This window comes from Pongo abelii, chromosome 2, assembly GCF_028885655.2.
Source record: "Pongo abelii isolate AG06213 chromosome 2, NHGRI_mPonAbe1-v2.0_pri, whole genome shotgun sequence".
Lineage (NCBI taxonomy): Eukaryota > Metazoa > Chordata > Mammalia > Primates > Hominidae > Pongo > Pongo abelii.
The window spans coordinates 194,283,750-194,302,288 of NC_085928.1; the positions used below are offsets into that span (position 1 = coordinate 194,283,750).

Below are 18,539 nucleotides of genomic sequence, written 5' to 3' on the forward strand. Positions count from 1 at the left end.
GGGAGGGTTAAGGGAATTGGCACAGAGCAGTGTTGAGTGTCTGTTTGCAGGTTTTCATCCTGTTATTCAACAGATATTTATTGAGCACCTACTATGTGGCAGACAGCTGCGCTTGGGCCTGAAATTACAGTGGTGAACAAAGCAAACACAGCCCTGCCTTCATGGAGCCTCAAGGCCAGCAGGGATGAGGCCGCATGAGTTTGTATTGGACCCAGGCAGGGCCAGGGCCACCATGGCCCTGGGGTCATCGGGCCTGGGCCACATTCTCACTCTGCCATCTGCTAGTTTGTGATGGAAGTCAAGCCGTGTCATCTTCCCAAGCTTCTGCCCTGGGGTGTGAAATGAGACTCATCTTCACTTCATGAAGTTGCTGTGCAGGGAGGAAAAGACACACTGTATGGAAAGCCTCTAATAGAGAGTCTGATGCATGTCTGCAGAAGTGGTCACTAAATATTTCTTCTCCATGCTTTTCTCTCCCTTGGAGACCAGCGGGTAGTGGAGAAAGCAGCAAGTTTGAGGCCTGGCAGGATGGGAGGTAATAGAGGCCTGAGGACACCATGGTCCCAATCCCCTGTGAGGTCCAGTCAGCTGTTCAGTATAGGCACATGGTCACTGATGGGCTGGGACAACTAGCAGGGATCTGGGAAACGAGAAGGCAAAGCAGTATGGGAAGCAGGCCCATCTGCTGGACAGACATTTGCAGAGCACTTACTCTGTGTTCTAGTCCCTAGAGAAAGTAGTGAGTAAGCTGCTGTAACTTGGAACAATGCTCTGCTGGAACTCACCTTCTCCTTGGGGAAATAGATGATAAACAAGTATAGAAGTAAGTAAACTTGGCCAGGTGCAGTGGCTCACGCCTGTAATCCCAGCACTTTGAGAGGCCGAGGCGGGCAGATCACCTGAGGTCAGGAGTTCAAGACCAGCCTGGCTAACATGGTGAAACCCCATCTCTACTAAAAATACAAAAAATTAGCCAGGCGTGGTGGCACACACCTGTAGTCCCAGCTACTCAGGAGGCTGCAGCAGGAGAATCGCTTGAATCCAGGAGGTAGAGGTTGCAGTGAGCCGAGATCGTGCCACTGCACTCCAGCCTGGGCAACAGAGTGAGACTCCGTCTCAAAAAAAAAAAAAAAAGAAGAAGAAGAAGAAGTAAGTAAACAATACTTAGCCAATGGCGGTAAGCAGTGTGTCAGAAATGAAACAGGTCATCCAGGAAGGCTTCCAGAAGGATCAAGCAGAAGAGATAGTGAGCAGAGGTGGTGGTAAGAACAGATCTCAGCCTTGGGCAGGACTTGTTGCTGGGCTCTGAGGATCACCTGGGCCTTGACAGGTGCTCACTGCCTATCTGGATTACATGGAGGAGCTGGGGATGCTGCTGGGTGGGCGGCCCACCTCCACGAGGGAGCAGATGCAGCAGGTGCTGGAGTTGGAGATACAACTGGCCAACATCACAGTGCCCCAGGACCAGCGGCGCGATGAGGAGAAGATCTATCACAAGATGAGCATTTCGGAGCTGCAGGTGGGGCAGGCAGGGGACTGGAGACATCTGAGAGGGGCCAGCCCTGGCACAGACCACCCAGCTTCCCTCCATGCTGTCTCCCCAAGGCAGCCAGTCCTTTCCTCATTCCCTTGCTTTTCTGTGCTCCCCAGCTGCACTGCTGCTGTCCTGGGGAAAAAAATGCTGTCCATTTAGGCCACCCCTTATGGGTCATCCTTTGGTCCCTTTCTTTTTGCCTGGAGATGCATGGAGGGATTGTGTTAAAAATGTATAACAGTTTGTATGAGATGTTCACAAAACAATTACAATAGGCTGGGCACTGTGGCTGACACCTGTAATCCCAGCACTTTGGCAGGCTGAGGCGGATGGATCACCTGAGGTTGGGAGTTCAAGACCAGCCTAGCCAACATGGTGAAACTCCATCTCTACTAAAAATAAAAAATTAGCCAGGTGTGGTGGTACATGCTTGTAATCCCAGCTACTCGGGAGGCTGAGGCAGAAGAATCGCTTGAACCTGGGAGGCGGAGGTTGCAATGAGCTGAGATCGCACCATTGCACTCCAGCTTGGGTGACAACTCCACCTCAAAAAAAAAAAAAAAAAAAAAAGAAGTGGAAGTTTCTACTGGGGGACCCGTACTGTGCCAGGCCATTAACACTTTAGGTGTTGGATTATGGAAAAGTTGGGGTGGGGTGTGGTTCTGGAGAAGCCAGTATGTGCAGGGTGTCAGGGGAGTGGTATTTTATCAATTGTTAGGAAAACATTTGAATATCTAGGCCCCAGCTGAATGTCACACACAGTGGTTATCCTTGTTTAATAAGTGGTTGGGCTCCCCGATTGGAGGTGCCCAAGCCTGGAAAAGGGTATATTACAGGAAGGATACACCATGAAGCCAGTAGTTGTTGCTATGGCAATGGGAAGGGCTCCCAGGCTACAGCATACCGTGGGGGAGGGTTCTGCTGGAAGCGAGTTGGGCAGGCAAGGCCTGAGATTTTTTTCTTTCAGGCTCTGGCGCCCTCCATGGACTGGCTTGAGTTCCTGTCTTTCTTGCTGTCACCATTGGAGTTGAGTGACTCTGAGCCTGTGGTGGTGTATGGGATGGATTATTTGCAGCAGGTGTCAGAGCTCATCAACCGCACGGAACCAAGGTGTGGGGGTAGCCCAGAGTGAGGGTGGGTTCCGTGGAGGTCTCCAGCAAGGCTGGGCATAGTGGACTGGCCCAGCCACACAGAACAACATTTCATAATGCTATGGGCCTTCCAAACATCGAATCAGAATGTCTGTGGGCTCTTCCTCCGCGCTAGGGTTGCAGGGTGCTCCCTGTGATATCCGTTCCCACACTGCTCTCCAGCCTGACCTCTACAGGCAGATGTGTGGCCCTGGGACCAAAGAGGAACGCTGGGACCGCTTCCACATACGCCTCTCGGGACTCCTGCAGCCTGCCTGTTCCTGGGGGCTGGTTTGGGGCGGTAGGAAGGGCATCCCACCTGCCCTTTTCTTATTTTCTGGTCTGGTTGTCAGCATCCTGAACAATTACCTGATCTGGAACCTGGTGCAAAAGACGACCTCAAGCCTGGATCGACGCTTTGAGTCTGCACAAGAGAAGCTGCTGGAGACCCTCTATGGCACTAAGAAGGTGGGCTCTCTGATTTTGCCTCCACGTTCTGATCCAGTCTAGCCGATGCGGCACAGCTTCAGTGTGTCAGGCACCATGTGCCTCATGGTGCACAGGTGCATAGTATGGAGCGCAGAATTTGGAAGCAAGCCGACTTGGGTTCCAATCCCAACTCATTCATTTTCTAGCCTGTAGGCATGTCACATAGCCTCTCTGACTCTCCATTTCTTGCTCTGTAAAGCAGGAATAACTTGGAGGGTTGTCAGGAAGAGTATTAGCTGAGTTAATGTAAGTGAAGCACCTGCACAGTACATGGTATGTATAGGCACTCGGCTTTGATGAGGAGAATGGACAGGATATAATAAATAAATGAGTATTTAGTTTCAAGATGCCCCATTAAGTGGGGGGAGTGCACATGTAAACAAATACATTTCATTTTGTGGTGATAACTGCTCACACTGAGTGAAAGACTTTTGTGCTGTAGGACAGAGGTGGGACAGCACATTTCACCTGGGGGGATGGTAGGGAATGGCATCAGAGAACCTTCTCTGAGAGGTGCCGTGTGATGGAAGAGTTCAGCAAGAAAGCCGGGGAGAAGGGCATTCCAGAGACAAGGAACGGCATGTGCAAATTCCTAGAGGCCAAAAGGAGCATGGTGGCTTTACACACGTTCTGGCATGAGCTTGAGAAGAGGGCAACTGAGAGACGGGGTTTGGTAAGGTGGGCATAGGGCACTCAGGAAGGGACCTGAATATTGTGTCTGGAAGTCCGGCCTTGATTCTTTCACAGATGGGGCTCCATGGGAGTAGCCATGGAGAGGAGAAACACAATTGGGTTATGTATGAAATGATATTTCTGGTGGCTAAATGGAAGATGGAGGGGAGCAGCAGGATGAGAATGGAGTCAGGGTGTCCAGTTAAGAGGCGAATGCAGGCCGGGTGCGGTGGCTCATGCCTGTAATCTCAGCACTTTGGGAAGCCAAGGCAGGTGGATCACCTGAGGTCAGGAGTTCAAGACCAGCCTCGCCAACATGGTGAGACCCCATCTCTACTAAAAATAGAAAAAATTAGCTGGGCATGGTGGCAAGCAACTGTAATCCCAGCTACTCGGGAGGCTGAGGCAGGAGAATCACTTAAACCTGGAGGTTGCAGTGACCTGAGACAGCGTCACTGCACTCCAGCCTGGGCTACAAGAGCAAAACTCTGTTTAAAAAAAAAAAAAAAAAAAGGCAATTGCAGACTGGGTGTGGTGGCTCGTGCCTGTAATCACAGCATTTTGGGAGGCTGAAGTGGGTGGACTGCTTGAGCTCAGGAGTTCAAGATGATAGTGTTATAGGGCAGGGAAGTGGTGATCATTTTCCCCGTCCACTTGAGTGGACGGGGAAAGATGATTAAGAAATCAAAGCAGGCAGGGCGCCGCAGCTCATGCCTGTAATCCCAGCACTTTGGGAGGCCAAGGTGGGCGGATCACTTGAAGTCAGGAGTTCAAGACCATCCTAGCTACCACGGTGAAACCCCGTCTCTACTAAAAATACAAAAAATTTAGCCAGGCGTGGTGGCGGGCGCCTTTAGTCCCAGCTACTCGGGAGGCTGAGGCAGGAGAATGGCATGAACCCGGGAGGCGGAGCTTGCAGTGAGCCGAGATTGCACCACTGCACTCCAGTCTGGGTGACAGAGTGAGACTCCATCTCAAAAAAAAAAAAATGTCAAAGTAGTAGAAACTGCTGATAGACTGAATGTGGGGGTTAGGGAGATGGAGGAAGCTGGAGTGACTCCCAGGTTTCTTGCATGGGGGACTGACTGGATATAAAATTAGTTGTGGGCTGGGCGTGGTGGCTCATGTCTGTAATCCCAACACTTTGGGAGGCCAAAGCAGGCAGATCGCTTGAGCTCAGGAGTTCAAGACCAGCCTGGGAAACATGGTGAGACCCCTTCTCTACTAAAAATACAAAAGAAAATAGCTGGGTGTGGTGGCACATGCCTGGGGTCCCAGCTACTCGGGAGGCTGAGGTGGGAGGATCACTTGAGCCCGGGGGACAGAGGTTGCAGTGAGCAGTGATTGCACCACTATACTCCAGCCTGGGTGACAGAGCGAGACCCTGTCTCAAAAAAAGACAGATGTGGTGCTGAGCAAACCCAGGACTCTTGTCCAGAGCTGAGAAGGGCTGCTAGCCCCAGTGACAGAGAAAGGCCCTCTGCCTGGAGGACACAGCCATCTCTGGGGTCCTGGCTCTTTGTCCCTTAACAGTCCTGTGTGCCGAGGTGGCAGACCTGCATCTCCAACACGGATGACGCCCTTGGCTTCGCTTTGGGCTCCCTCTTCGTGAAGGCCACGTTTGACCGGCAAAGCAAAGAAATTGTGAGTCTACAAGATTCTTTCAACACTATGCCCTCAAAATTGACTGTTCATGTATGTGCAGACATATAGAAAAACAACGGGAGCCAGGCGCGGTGGCTCACGCCTGTAATCCCAGCACTTTGGGAGGCCAAGGCGGGTGAATCACGGGGTCAGGAGTTCGAGACCAGTCTGGCCAACATGGTGAAACCCGGTCTCTACTAAAAATACAAAAAATTAGCCGGGCGTGGTGGCAGGTGTCTGTAATCCCAGTTACTCGGGAGGCTGAGGCAGGAGAATCACTTGAACCCGGGAGGTGGAGGTTGCAGTGAGCCGAGATCACGCCAGTGCACTCCAGCCCGGGCGACAGCGCGAGACTCTGTCTCAAAAAAAAAAAAAAAAAAAAAGAAAAGAAAAGAAAAATAACTGGATGTAAATTCATGAACAAATGAAGTAGTGCTGAGTGCTGCTTTGGGCAATGGGATTATAAAAGTCCTTTACGGTTGTCTATGTGTTTATATTTAACTATATAACTAGAAGAAATATTTGTTTATTAGGATATGATAATGGATGTGCTTAAAGTATTACCTGTAAAGATGTTTATGGTTTTTATGGCAATGTTGTTTATAATAGCAGAAAATGAGAACAGGTTAAATGTCCAACTATAGGGTAAAGGAAAAATAAATTGTGGTTAGGATGGGTTGTGAGGATCCTTAAATGGCTGATATACCTTTCAGTGAAAAAAGTAGGTTACAAAAATATATACCTTACACAACATAATTCCATATTTTATATGCATATCAGGGGAGGGAAAAACTCTAGAAGTGGGTAATCGAAATGTTAAAAGAACTTATCTATGAATGAGTGATTTATAACTGGTCTGTTCTTCAATTCTCAATTTTCCAAATTTTCTGTGAATGCTCTCTTTTCATAATCAGATAAAAATCATTGCACTAGGCTGGGCGTGGTGGCTCACGCCTGTAATCCCAGCACTCTGGGAGGCTGAGGTGGGTGGATCACGTGGTTAGGAGTTCAAGACCAACCTGGCCAAGATGGTGAAACCCCGGCTGTACTAAAAATAGAAAAATTACACGGGCGTGGTGGCAGGAGCCTGTAATCCTAGCTACTTGGGAGGCTGAGGCAGGAGAATCGCTTGAACTTGGGAGGTGGAGGTTGCAGTGAGCCGAGATCGCGCCACTGCACTCCATCCTAGGTGACACACCCAGACTCTGTCTCAAAAAAAAAAAAAAAATCATTGCACTATATTAAATTATAATATAATTTGATGAACTTATTGTCAATTAAAATGTTTATTTAATTAAGAAAAAAGCCAGCCACAATCCCAGTACCTTTACAAATGGTGTTTCCTTCTCATCCTCTCCAGGTGCTCAGCCGTATTTCATTAGTCTATACGTTCCCATTTCCCCTGGGGGGACGGGGTGGGGCACCAGGGTGGATGGGCGGGGGCAGGGATGCATTCAGTGCAGGGGAAGGCTGACTTTGCCTCCTCCTTCCCAGGCAGAGGGGATGATCAGTGAAATCCGGACTGCATTTGAGGAGGCCCTGGGACAGCTGGTTTGGATGGATGAGAAGACCCGCCAGGCAGCCAAGGAGAAAGTGAGCGGTGGCTAGGGTTGGGGCGCCATCTTGAGGTGGGGTTCAAGGATACAGTTTTGCTAGGAACCTGGGGAAGGAAACAAACCCTTAACTTGGTCTCTTCAGGCAGACGCCATCTATGATATGATTGGTTTCCCAGACTTTATCCTGGAGCCTAAAGAGCTGGATGATGTTTACGATGGGGTGAGTACCTACGCTCATCAGTACTGAACTTCAGCCCTGTAGAGGGCACTGTTCCCTGGGCTTAGTAATTGGGGCTCAAGCACTGGGAAAGAGGTGCTTGTCAGTTTCTTTTAGAGGCAGATGGAGGTAACCAGCATTGTTAAAATGTTGGCTCTGTGACAGGCTGCAGGCCAAACAGCAGTGAAATATAGTGTTAAAGAGCCAAGATTTGGAGTCAAGCCTAATCAAATTCTGTTTCTACCCCTAACTTTGTAACCTTAACAAAGTCTCTCTAGGCCTCGGTTTCATTGTCTGTAAAATGGGGGTCCTACTAGTGCCTACCTCATAGGGTTGTTGTGAGATAAATGAATACAGTATGTAAAAAAACAGCACCCATAACATAAATGGCCTTTAAATATTGCCAATTATGGTTTACTAGATATTTTACAGTTGAGGAAACTGAGGTTTGGAGAGATACTAATGAGTAGCCAAACTGGGGCTATTATCTTCTCCAATGGATTCTCTTGCTCTCTTTCTACTTCCCACCTTTCCCATAGTATGAAATTTCTGAAGATTCTTTCTTCCAAAACATGTTGAATTTGTACAACTTCTCTGCCAAGGTTATGGCTGACCAGCTCCGCAAGCCTCCCAGCCGAGACCAGTGAGAATGAGGGGGCGGACATAGACACTAGGGGTGGCAGGAGAGGTGGGGGAAGGTTTCCTGGGGTGGGGGAAAAGGGTGGCAAGACTGGTCCCAGACCGGCAGCCCTATACCCTTGCAGGAGGTAGGGCAGGGCTGCTGGGAGGGGAGCAGTGTCAGGAGAGTCGGGAGCCTCAGCCTCTCCCTCTTCCTCCACCAGGTGGAGCATGACCCCCCAGACAGTGAATGCCTACTACCTTCCAACTAAGAATGAGATCGTCTTCCCCGCTGGCATCCTGCAGGCCCCCTTCTATGCCCGCAACCACCCCAAGTGTGTCTGAAGCAGGAGGGGCTGGGTGCTGGGGCCTGGGCCTGTGGCTGAGCTGGGAGCAGGGCTGGAGGTGGGATTCAGAAGTACCCCCACCATGTCCTCACTTGCCATTCCTCACCTACCAGGGCCCTGAACTTCGGTGGCATCGGTGTGGTCATGGGCCACGAGCTGACACATGCCTTTGATGACCAAGGTAGGGGCCCATCGAGTCGTCCCCTCTAGCCTAGAATTCCCAGTGGCTCCTGCAAGGCCTTGGGACATTGATGTAGCCCCAAGGGCCCTGAAGTCTGTGGACCAGGGCTGGTGGGGGCACTGCTGCCCCCAAGGGATGAGCTCTGGTTTTGGTGGGGTGCAAAGGTGAGTTCTCCTCAGGGCGCGAGTATGACAAAGAAGGGAACCTGCGGCCCTGGTGGCAGAATGAGTCCCTGGCAGCCTTCCGGAACCACACGGCCTGCATGGAGGAACAGTACAATCAATACCAGGTCAATGGGGAGAGGCTCAACGGCCGCCAGACGCTGGGGGAGAACATTGCCGACAACGGGGGGCTGAAGGCTGCCTACAATGTGAGTGGCCTGACCAGCCCTCCAGCGGCTGAGGCCTGCTGGCCTGGGTGAAAGGTGCTGGGTGGATGGGGGCAGGCCTGGATGGGCTTGCTGCCCACTGTTCTGTCCCCAGGCTTACAAAGCATGGCTGAGAAAGCATGGGGAGGAGCAGCAACTGCCAGCCGTGGGGCTTACCAACCACCAGCTCTTCTTCGTGGGATTTGCCCAGGTATCACCCTCTCAGAAGGCCTGGGGTCTGCCCCTTTGTCCTGCTCCCTCCTGAGTATGTCATTAGGAGAAGTCTGGGGCACGTGTCAAAGGGGCTGGGGAATGGGGCTGAGGCTGGGGCGTGAAAGGTGGGCTGGGAAGGCCCGTGCCCAGAGCCTCTGGCCAGCCAGGGCCCACAAAGGCAGCCTGAAGAGGCCTGAGTGGGAGAACGCCTTGGTAGGATTTCACATAGCTCAAAGGGCAAGGTTGTCGTGCTTGCGGGGCACAGGGTGGGGCAAAGGGTGGTGAAGGGGGCAAACATTGATCCTCATGCTGTTCCTGTGAGGGAGACATGCAGGAAACTAAAGCTTGGGACGCAGAGTGGCCTGTCCGGGGCTGCCCAGGAATAGAGTAAGTGGCAGAGCAAGGACTCAGGCAGAGCCTCCGCTGGGCAGCCACAGCAGGCAGCTTCCGGGGCTCCGCTTTTTCCCCTCGTCATGTCCATGCTGGGCAACCCGATGTCCAGGGCAGGTTTGGAAGGAACCTGGGAGGGGCTGCAGCGGTGGTGGTTTGTGCCCCTGGGATGGCTGTAGCTGACCCTAAGGCCCGGCTCCACACTAGACACCATATGCCCCCATGTCTGTCCTGGCCCGCAGGTGTGGTGCTCGGTCCGCACACCAGAGAGCTCTCACGAGGGGCTGGTGACCGACCCCCACAGCCCTGCCCGCTTCCGCGTGCTGGGCACTCTCTCCAACTCCCGTGACTTCCTGCGGCACTTCGGCTGCCCTGTCGGCTCTCCCATGAACCCGGGGCAGCTGTGTGAGGTGTGGTAGACCTGGATCAGGGGAGAAATGGCCAGCTGTCACCAGACCTGGGGCAGCTCTCCTGACAAAGCTGTTTGCTCTTGGGTTGGGAGGAAGCAAATGCAAGCTGGGCTGGGTCTAGTCCCTCCCCACCACAGGTGACATGAGTACAGACCCTCCTCAATCACCACATTGTGCCTCTGCTTTGGGGGTGCCCCTGCCTCCAACAGAGCCCCCATCATTCACTGTGACATCTTTCCGTGTCACCCTGCCTGGAAGAGGTCTGGGCGGGGAGGCCAGTTCCCATAGGAAGGAGTCTGCCTCTTCTGGCCCCAAGCTCACTCAGCCTGGCGGCCATGGGGCCTGCTGTGCCTGCCCCACTGTGACCCGCAGGCCTGGGTGGTGTACCTCCTGGGCTTCTCCCCAGGCTCACTCAGTGCACACTTAGGGGTGGACTCAGCTCTGTCTGGCTCGCCCTCAGGGGCTACCCCCACCTCACCCTGTGCTCCTTGTGCCACTGCTCCCAATGCTGCTGCTGACCTTCACTGACAGCTCCTAGTGGAAGCCCAAGGGCCTCTGAAAGCCTCCTGCTACCCACCGTTTCCCTGGGCTGAGAGGGGAAGTGCATATGTGTAGCGGGTACTGGTTCCTGTGTCTTAGGGCACAAGCCTTAGCGAATGATTGATTCTCCCTGGACAAAGCAGGAAAGCAGATAGAGCAGGGAAAAGGAAGAACAGAGTTTATTTTTACAGAAAAGAGGGTGGGAGAGTGTGGTCTTGGCCCTTATAGGACCCTGTGCCAATAAATAGACATGCATCTGTCAGCCTGTCTCTTCCTTCAGTCCTGTTTTCATGTATCCATTCACTCATTCCACCAGCGTCTACAGAGCAACTACTGTATGCCAGCCACTCTCCTCAGTGCTCATTTACTCACTCAGCAGATACAGGGGACTGAGATTTGAAGCCCAGAGAAGACAGAGAAAGAGAGGCAGGATGGAGGAATGGAAGGAAGTTGAGTCTGGCTGGGCAGAATACATTGTCTGCTAACTGGCGGCCATAGCCCCATCCTCAGCTGTTCTACAGCTGGAAGGATTTGCTGCTTCCCTCCACTGGTGTGTGCAGCCGGGCCTGACACTGAGTCTGGGTAACTACTGGGCCAGGGTCAACTTGGAAGATGGGCGGCCCTTACCCTGCAGTGGTGGGAAGTCCTGGGCATATCACTCCCTGAGCTCCCAGAGCTCAAAGCCCTGGCCTCTGCTTGTAGCTGAAAAGACAAACATTTCCTTCTAGCCTCAAAGGCTCAGAGCTCCCAAGAGTCAGCCATTCCACCTACACACACTCATCAGGCCTACCAAGTGCCAGGCACAGAGACTGCACATATGGCCTCTACCCTCCAGAGTGAGGGAGGGAAAAGGAACGTTGATTGAATACCTCCCGTGTTCCAGGCACCTGTGCTAGGTGGCTCATTTCTTTATTCATTCATCCATTTATTAATTTATACATTCATAGGCTTATTTTCAAAAAATATATTGATTTATCAACAATGTGTCAGGCATTGGTGATACAAAAATGAACAAGATAGGTGAGGTGGTGCGCCTGTAGTCCCAACTACTCGGGATGCTGAGGTGGGAGGATAGCTTAAGCTCAGGAGTTCAAATCCAGCGTGGGCAACATAGCAAGACCTCATCTCTTAGGAAAAAAATAAAAACAAAACTGATGAATGAGAAGTTTCTTCTTCCCTTAGGTGACTCTTCTTCTGTTGGCACTTTCACCTTCATGAGCTCACCTAATCCTTGCAGCAACTGCCCTTTACAAATACTCTAGTCTCCATTTTACAGATCTAACCCTAACTACTTCACTGCAGTCAAAGAGAGCTGGACTGAAATGGAAGCTCTGATAGTTTTGTGAGCTTCAGCCTGTTCGCTAACCTCCATGAGCCTCAGTTTCTTCACCTATGAAATGAGAACTACAGCAAAACAGTGGAAAGAGTCCAATCTCAATTCTCTTTATTTTTTATTCTTGAGATGGACCCTCACTCTCTCGCCTAGGCTGGAGTGCAGTGGTGCAACCTCCACCTCCCAGGTTCAAGTGATTCTCCTGCCTCAGCCTCCTGAGTAGCTGAGATTACAGGCATGTGCCACCACGCCCAGCTAATTTTTGTATTTTTAGTAGAGATGGGGTTTCACCATGTTGGCCAGGCTGGTCTCAAACTCCTGACCTCAAGTGATCCACCTGCCTCAGCCTCCCAAAGTGCTGGGATTACAGGCGTGAGCCACAGCACCTGGCCTCCATCTCAATTCTCTTTAAAACTCAGTGCTCTAGGCCGGGCGTGGTGGCTCACAGCTATAATCCCAGCGCTTTGGGAGGCCGAGGCGGGCTGATCACAAGGTCCAGAGTTTGAGACCAGCCTGGCCAACATGGTGAAACCCCATCTCTACTAAAAATACAAAAATTAGCTGGGCGTGGTGGTGCGTGCCTGTAATCCCAGCTACTTGGGAGGCTGAGGCAGGAGAATTACTTGAACCGGGACCTGGGAGGTGGAGGTTGTAGTGAGCTGAGATTGCGCCACTGCATTCCAGCCTGGGCTACAGATCGAGACTCCGTCTCAAAAACAAACAAAAAAACACAAAAAAACCTTAGTGCTCTCCAAGGTGCAAGTAGGGATGAGTTTGTTCAGTGTGGAAGGGGAGGAGTGAAGCTCTGGTTATGATTGCTGCTGGTCCTTGGCCCCTTGGTGAATGGCAATAGTATGTGTCCCACAATCTCTCCATAAAGAGCTGTATGTGGATCTCTGTCATGTGACCTCAAAGTGCTGGCTGGCCACGAAAGGAAGAAAGTAGCCGACTGCTCAGAAAGGAGGAAAGTGTCCTGAGGAACTCCGTGACCCAGGTAAAGCACAGCCTGAGTCTCTAAGAGCATGACTCCAGGGTAAATGGCTGCGTGTATTGGAAAGAGGAGGCCATCACTTCTGCAGGCCTGGTCTAGCTCCAGCTCTGCCACCCTTGAGCTGTGTGACATTAGGCCTTCAGGTTTCAGTATCTTCTGCAGTCTGTAAAACGAGTGAATTGGATGAGACGATCTTTGAGGAGCATTTCTGCTTTAATGCTCTAAAAAGTGAATCCATGGGCTTAGCAAATTCCACAACCCAAAGAGATAGTAATAAGTGACTTGTGACATTCAGATGAGATTTATAATGTCAGACAGCATAATGACTGAGGAGACAGGCTTGGCAGATAAAGCCTTACCCTTTCTCTTACACCTAATTTCAGAGGCCAGCTTAGGATTCTGACAGGCTGGCCAGTGGGGTATTAAAACCTCATATTGTAAAAAGGTCAAAGTGTCAAATGATGATGATGATGGCTAGCCTTAATTTACTGGGTCCCTATTTTGCTTAAGCTTGTGCTAAACACTTTAAACATACCTTCTCATTAAATGCACACAATGATTTGCAAGGAGGTTCTATCATTGTCCCTATTTGACAAATGGAGAAACTAAGGGAAAAGATCACGTAACTTGCAATGTCAGACAAGACAGATTGCATTAAAGTTAGATTTGGAACTCAGATGCCCTTAATCACCATCAGTTAGTCTTCCAACACGACAGAATTTAGACTCAAACACATACATCTGTCTTCTGGGCAATTTCATCATGCTTCTGAGCGGGACCATCACCAGCAGGTGCATTTCCATGCAACCCAGATTCCCTGGGCAAGGCACATGTGACAACCAGACAGCTTCAGGAAACCTAAGCACATATTGAGCTGAAATCAAGCCAGGGAACACCTGTTTGTTGAACACTCTGCAGGTGCTTGGTTCCAGAGGCAAGCCAAGGTGAACATCAGGTAAGAGATGTAATCTTTACCCTTAGTAGCCCTGTCAGGCTGAGTATGCGTATGTGATATGCTCTGGTGTATCAAGGCAGAAGGGGAAATAAGGGATGGTGCTCCTCGGTGGACACAGGGAAGCAATTATTGGTAAAGTGCTAGGCCATCCCTTATGCAGTCCTATTGGTAAGTCTAACTAATTCCCATCCACAATAAGCTAACATATGCCAAGAAGTATGATTTCACACCCTTGATAGCACTTTGGAAATGTCTGGGTGGAAGAGAGTCCCTCATAAAAATAAGCACAGTTTTCTGCAGGATTGGAGGTCCTATTTTTTTTTTAAATTAAAAAAAGCAGGCTGGGTGCAGTGGCTCATGCCTGTAATCCCAGCGCTTTGGGAGGCTGAGGTGGGCAGATCACCATGTCAGGAGTTCAAGACCAGCAGGAGAATCGCTTGAACCCAGGAGGCGGAGGTTGCAGTGAGCCGAGATCGCACTACTGCACTCCAGGCTGGGTGACAGAGGGAGACTCCATCTCAAAAAAAAAAAAAAAAAGCTGTTTTAGTGGGTCTATCATGATTTACAAATGGAGAAACCTGATGATTTTCCAATGCCTAGTTCTGGCCTCCAAAGACAGCCCCCAGTGGGTCATTATTATACACAAAGATGGCCTGCAGATGAATGCAAAGCCATTCATTCATTCATTCAGGCATGCATGCATTCTGCAAATATTTATCAAGGCTCACCACAAGCCAGGTGCTAGGCTGGAGGCTAGGAGCATAAAGATGAATAAGACACAGTTCCAGGCCGGGCGCAGTGACTCATGCCTGTAATCCCAGCACTTTGGGAGGCCAAGGCAGGCAGATAACTTGAGGTCAGGAGTTCAAGACCAGCCTGGCCAACATGGTGAATCCCCGTCTCTACTAAAAATACAAACATTAGCGGGGTGTGGTGGTGCATGCCTGTAGTCCCAGTTACTTGGGAGGCTGAAGCAGGAAAATCACCTGAACCCGGGAGGCAGAGGTTGCAGCAAGCTGAGATCGTGCCACTGCACTCCAGCTTGGGCGACAGAGCACAGTTCCTGTTCTCCAAGGGCTCAGAGTCTAGGGACGGAGAGGTATGTGCCAAGCATGATGAGAGCACAAGGGAAGAAATGAATAACCTAAAGGTAGGGTAGGAAAATCTTCCTGGACTGGTGACATTGAGCTGGAGCTCAGAGGATGGGAGAATTTACTAGCTGAAAAACAGTGAAAGGTGTTTCATACAGAAGGAACAACAATGTGAAATGGCCAGTCACCTGAAGGGGCAAGGCTTACTCAGAAATGGTGAAGTGTTTAGAATGATCAAAAGGGGATAAGTGAAAGGGACATAATAAGGGTTTAATGAGTCTGTAGAAGGGCAGTAGTAATAGTAGGTATGAAAAGAGAGAATTGTAAAATCTTCTGTGGGACTAGGTATGAAAGGGAAAAAAGGTCGGGCGCAGTGTCTCACGCCTGTAATCCCAACACTTTGGGAGGCCGAGGCGGGCAGATTACTTGAGGTCAGGAGTTCGAGACCAGCCTGGCTAACATGGTAAAACCCCGTTTCTACTAAAAATACAAAAAATTAGCCAGGCGTGGTGGCACATGCCTGTAATCCCAGCTACTTGGGAGGCTGAGGTAGGAGAATCACTTGAACCCGAGAGGCAGAGGTTGCAGTGAGCCGAGGCTGTGCCATTGCACTCCAGCCTGGGCAACAAGAGGGAAACTCCATCTCAAAAAATAAAAAAGGAAAAAAAAAACAATAAAAAAATAAAATTTGCTGTCAGTCCTAGGAATTAAGAGTAAGAAGGGCCACAGCACAATCTGGCTGTTTGAAGAATATCTCACAAAGAAGCAAACCAGTGGAGACAGTGCAATGCTGAGTGCTGCCAGGAGCAAGCCTGGTGTTATGTAAGTGATGGCTTTGGGTTGAACAGTTCTCTGATGTGTGAGCTATCCATAAGATAATGTAGCTCTACAGCTTAGGCCATGTCTGGGGGGCAGCATGGCAGGCTTATGGATGTAATGTAAGGAAGGAGGAAGGAAGGGTCGGGTAATGGGTTGGCCTCGATTGGAGAGCAGTTTGGCCACAAGGCTGGGAGTTTGGTGATATGGTAGGAAGGAGTGCTCCTAAAAAAATAGTTTGGCTGAAATGAAGCATGAAGCAGGACATCAGTGTTATCAAGTGGCCTTGAAAAAAAGGCCACAGCTGGGCACAGTCACTCACACCTGTAATCCCAGTACTTTGAGAGGCCAAGGTGGTGGATCACTTGAGGTCAGGAGTTCGAGACCAGCCTGGCCAAGGTGGCAAAACCCCGTCTGTACTAAAAATACAAAAATCACCCAGCATGGTGGTGGGCACCTGTAATCCCTGCTACTCAGGAGGCTAAGGCAGGAGAACTGCTTGAACCCAGGAGGTGGAGGTTGCAGTGAACTGAGATTGTGCCACTGCACTCCAGCCTGGCGACAGAGTGAGACTCTGTCAAAAAAAAAAAAAAAAAAAGACAGAAAGAAAGAAAAAAGAAAAGAACGGACAGACATTTGCCTTTAGCAAGAGAAACTTGGAAGCTTGAGGGCTTGGAGGTGGGGAGTAGCGGACAAGAATATTTAAGTCACCCTGCAGATATGAGGTAATTGGAAAATAAAATGACAACTGCCTGCTTTCTAGTTGCCAGACACTTACCTGGGCACTTTAAATACCTCGGCTCATTTATTTTTCTTTCTTTCTTTCTTTCTTTTTTTTGAGACTGAGTCTTGCTCTGTTGCCCAGGCTGAAGTACAGTGGTGCAATCTTGGCTCACCACAACCTCTGCCTCCTGGGTTTAAGCGATTCTCCTGCCTCAGCCTCCCAAGTAGCTGGGACTATAGGCGCATGCTACCATACCCGGCTAATTTTTGTATTTTTAGTAGAGACAGAGTTTCACTATGTTGGCCAGGCTGGTCTTGAACTCCTGACCTCATGATCCACCCGCCTCGGCCTCCCAAAGTGCTGGGATTACAGGCGTGAGCCACCGCTCCCGGCCTCATTTCTTCATAGCAACTTACAAGAGATATTTTATGATTCACATTTTACAGAAGCAGAAACCAGACTGAGAGAGATTAGGTAGCTTGCCCATGCTTCATGGCTGGTGAATGGCAGAATTTGGCTGTAAACACCAGATCTATCTCTAAAGCTTGTGTTCTCTTGCCCCCAACGTTTTATTTCGAAACATTTCAAACCTACAAAAATGTTGAAACATACTACAACGCCTATTCATTTACTCTTCATCTGGAGTCACCTGAGCTTTATTAAAGCCACATCACCTTACCTCCTCTAAGATACTGGTTGGGGTGTGACTGGTACGTGGCACGAAATCTGCGATCTCATAGAAGGAAGTCATGGGGCCGGGCACGGTGGCTCACACCTGTAATTCCAGCACTTTGGGAGGCCGAGATGGGCGGATCACCTGAGGTCAGGAGTTCAAGACCAGCCTGGCCAACATGGTGAAACCCCGTCTTCACCAAAAATACAAAAATTAGCTGGGCGATTGGCACGTGCCTGTAATCCCAGCTACTCGGGAGGCTGAGGCAGGAGGATCACTTGAACCCAGGAGGCGGAGGTTGCAGTGAGCCAAGATCGTGCCATTGCACTCCAGCCTCGGCAACAGAGCAAGACTCTGTCTCAAAAAAAAAAAAAAAGAGAAAAAGAAAAAAAGGAAGTCGGGCCGGGCGCGGTGGCTCACGCCTGTAATCCCAGCACTTTGGGAGGCCGAGGCGGGTGGATCACGAAGTCAGGAGATCGAGACCATCCTGGTTAACACGGTGAAACTCCATCTCTACTAAAAATACAAAAAAGTAGCCCGGCGTGGTGGTGGGCGCCTTTCGTCCCAGCTACTCGGGAGGCTGAGGCAGGAGAATGGCGTGAAACCCGGAGGCGGAGCTTGCCGTGAGCAGAGATGGCGCCACTGCACTCCAGCCTGGACGCCCGAGCGAGACTCCATCTCAAAAAAAAAAAAAAAAAAAAAAAAAAAGGAAGTCATGGATAAAGAGGAGTTTTAGAAAAAAATCCCTCTACAGATGACTGAAGAAAGCATGAAAATGTATGGACACCGTGAAGCCAGAGATAGAATAGGCAGAACAGTTATGGACTGTTGAATATTTGTCTGCAGACCAGCGCTGGGGGAGTCATTGGCAATGGCAATGGAAGGTCATGCCTAGAATCCAAGCACTGAGTGGAAAACAGCAACAGGTATTTAAAATGGATTCAGACCTTTACTTCTGTATCTACACAAACGTTTACCTAACATTCACTCTCTGCTATGTTGTACTGGGTGTCTTTTTCTTCAATGTGTCAGAACCCATAAAATAAGATTCCTAGAAGACTCTTGAGTGTTCCCACTAGGTGAAGGGGAGAAGAGTTACTTCCTTTTTTCTCACCTTCCACACACACACACACACACACACACACACACACACACACAGCTGAAGAAGAAACTCGGGGGTTTGCCTAAAACAGTCAAGGGCTTTGAAGACTGAAAGACTGAGCTTTAAATCTTGATTCCGCCAGGAGCGGTGGCTTACGCCTGTAATCCCAGAACTTGGGGAGGCCGAGGTGGGCGGGTCACCTGAGGTCGGGAGTTGGAGACCAGACTGACCAACATGGAGAAACCCCGTCTCTACTAAAAATACAAAAATTAGCCTGGCGTGGTGGCACATGTGTAATTCCAGCTACTCGGGAGGCTGAGGCAGGAGAATCACTTGCACCCGGGAGGCGAAGGTTGTGGTGAGCCGAGATTGCTCCATTGCACTCCAGCCTGGGCAACAGGAGAGAAAAACTATCTCAAAACAAATAAATAAAATAAAAAATAAATCCTCATTTTACTACTTAATATGATCTCCTCTGTAAAATGGACCTAACCCTACCAATCTCAAAAGGTTGTACGAAGTGCATGGAATCACTCGAAAGCGGTC

The 18,539-nt window shown here is 50.1% G+C and overlaps 1 protein-coding gene across 2 annotated transcripts in view; it reads left to right on the top strand.

Moving 5' to 3' along the window:
* ECE2 (endothelin converting enzyme 2) overlaps positions 1–10,570 on the top strand; it is a 43,504-nt gene extending 32,934 nt beyond the window's left edge. For both annotated transcript variants that reach the window (XM_024244554.3, XM_024244555.3), the window contains exons 8-19: positions 1,331–1,519; positions 2,502–2,644; positions 3,018–3,132; positions 5,359–5,469; positions 6,964–7,062; positions 7,168–7,245; positions 7,782–7,885; positions 8,085–8,195; positions 8,321–8,388; positions 8,568–8,758; positions 8,871–8,966; positions 9,601–10,570. In XM_024244554.3, coding sequence (XP_024100322.2) covers positions 1,331–1,519; positions 2,502–2,644; positions 3,018–3,132; positions 5,359–5,469; positions 6,964–7,062; positions 7,168–7,245; positions 7,782–7,885; positions 8,085–8,195; positions 8,321–8,388; positions 8,568–8,758; positions 8,871–8,966; positions 9,601–9,777 — 1,482 coding nt within the window. In that variant the 3' untranslated portion in view covers positions 9,778–10,570. The remainder of the gene's footprint in view (positions 1–1,330; positions 1,520–2,501; positions 2,645–3,017; positions 3,133–5,358; positions 5,470–6,963; positions 7,063–7,167; positions 7,246–7,781; positions 7,886–8,084; positions 8,196–8,320; positions 8,389–8,567; positions 8,759–8,870; positions 8,967–9,600) is intronic.
* The last annotated feature ends 7,969 nt before the right edge of the window (positions 10,571–18,539 follow it).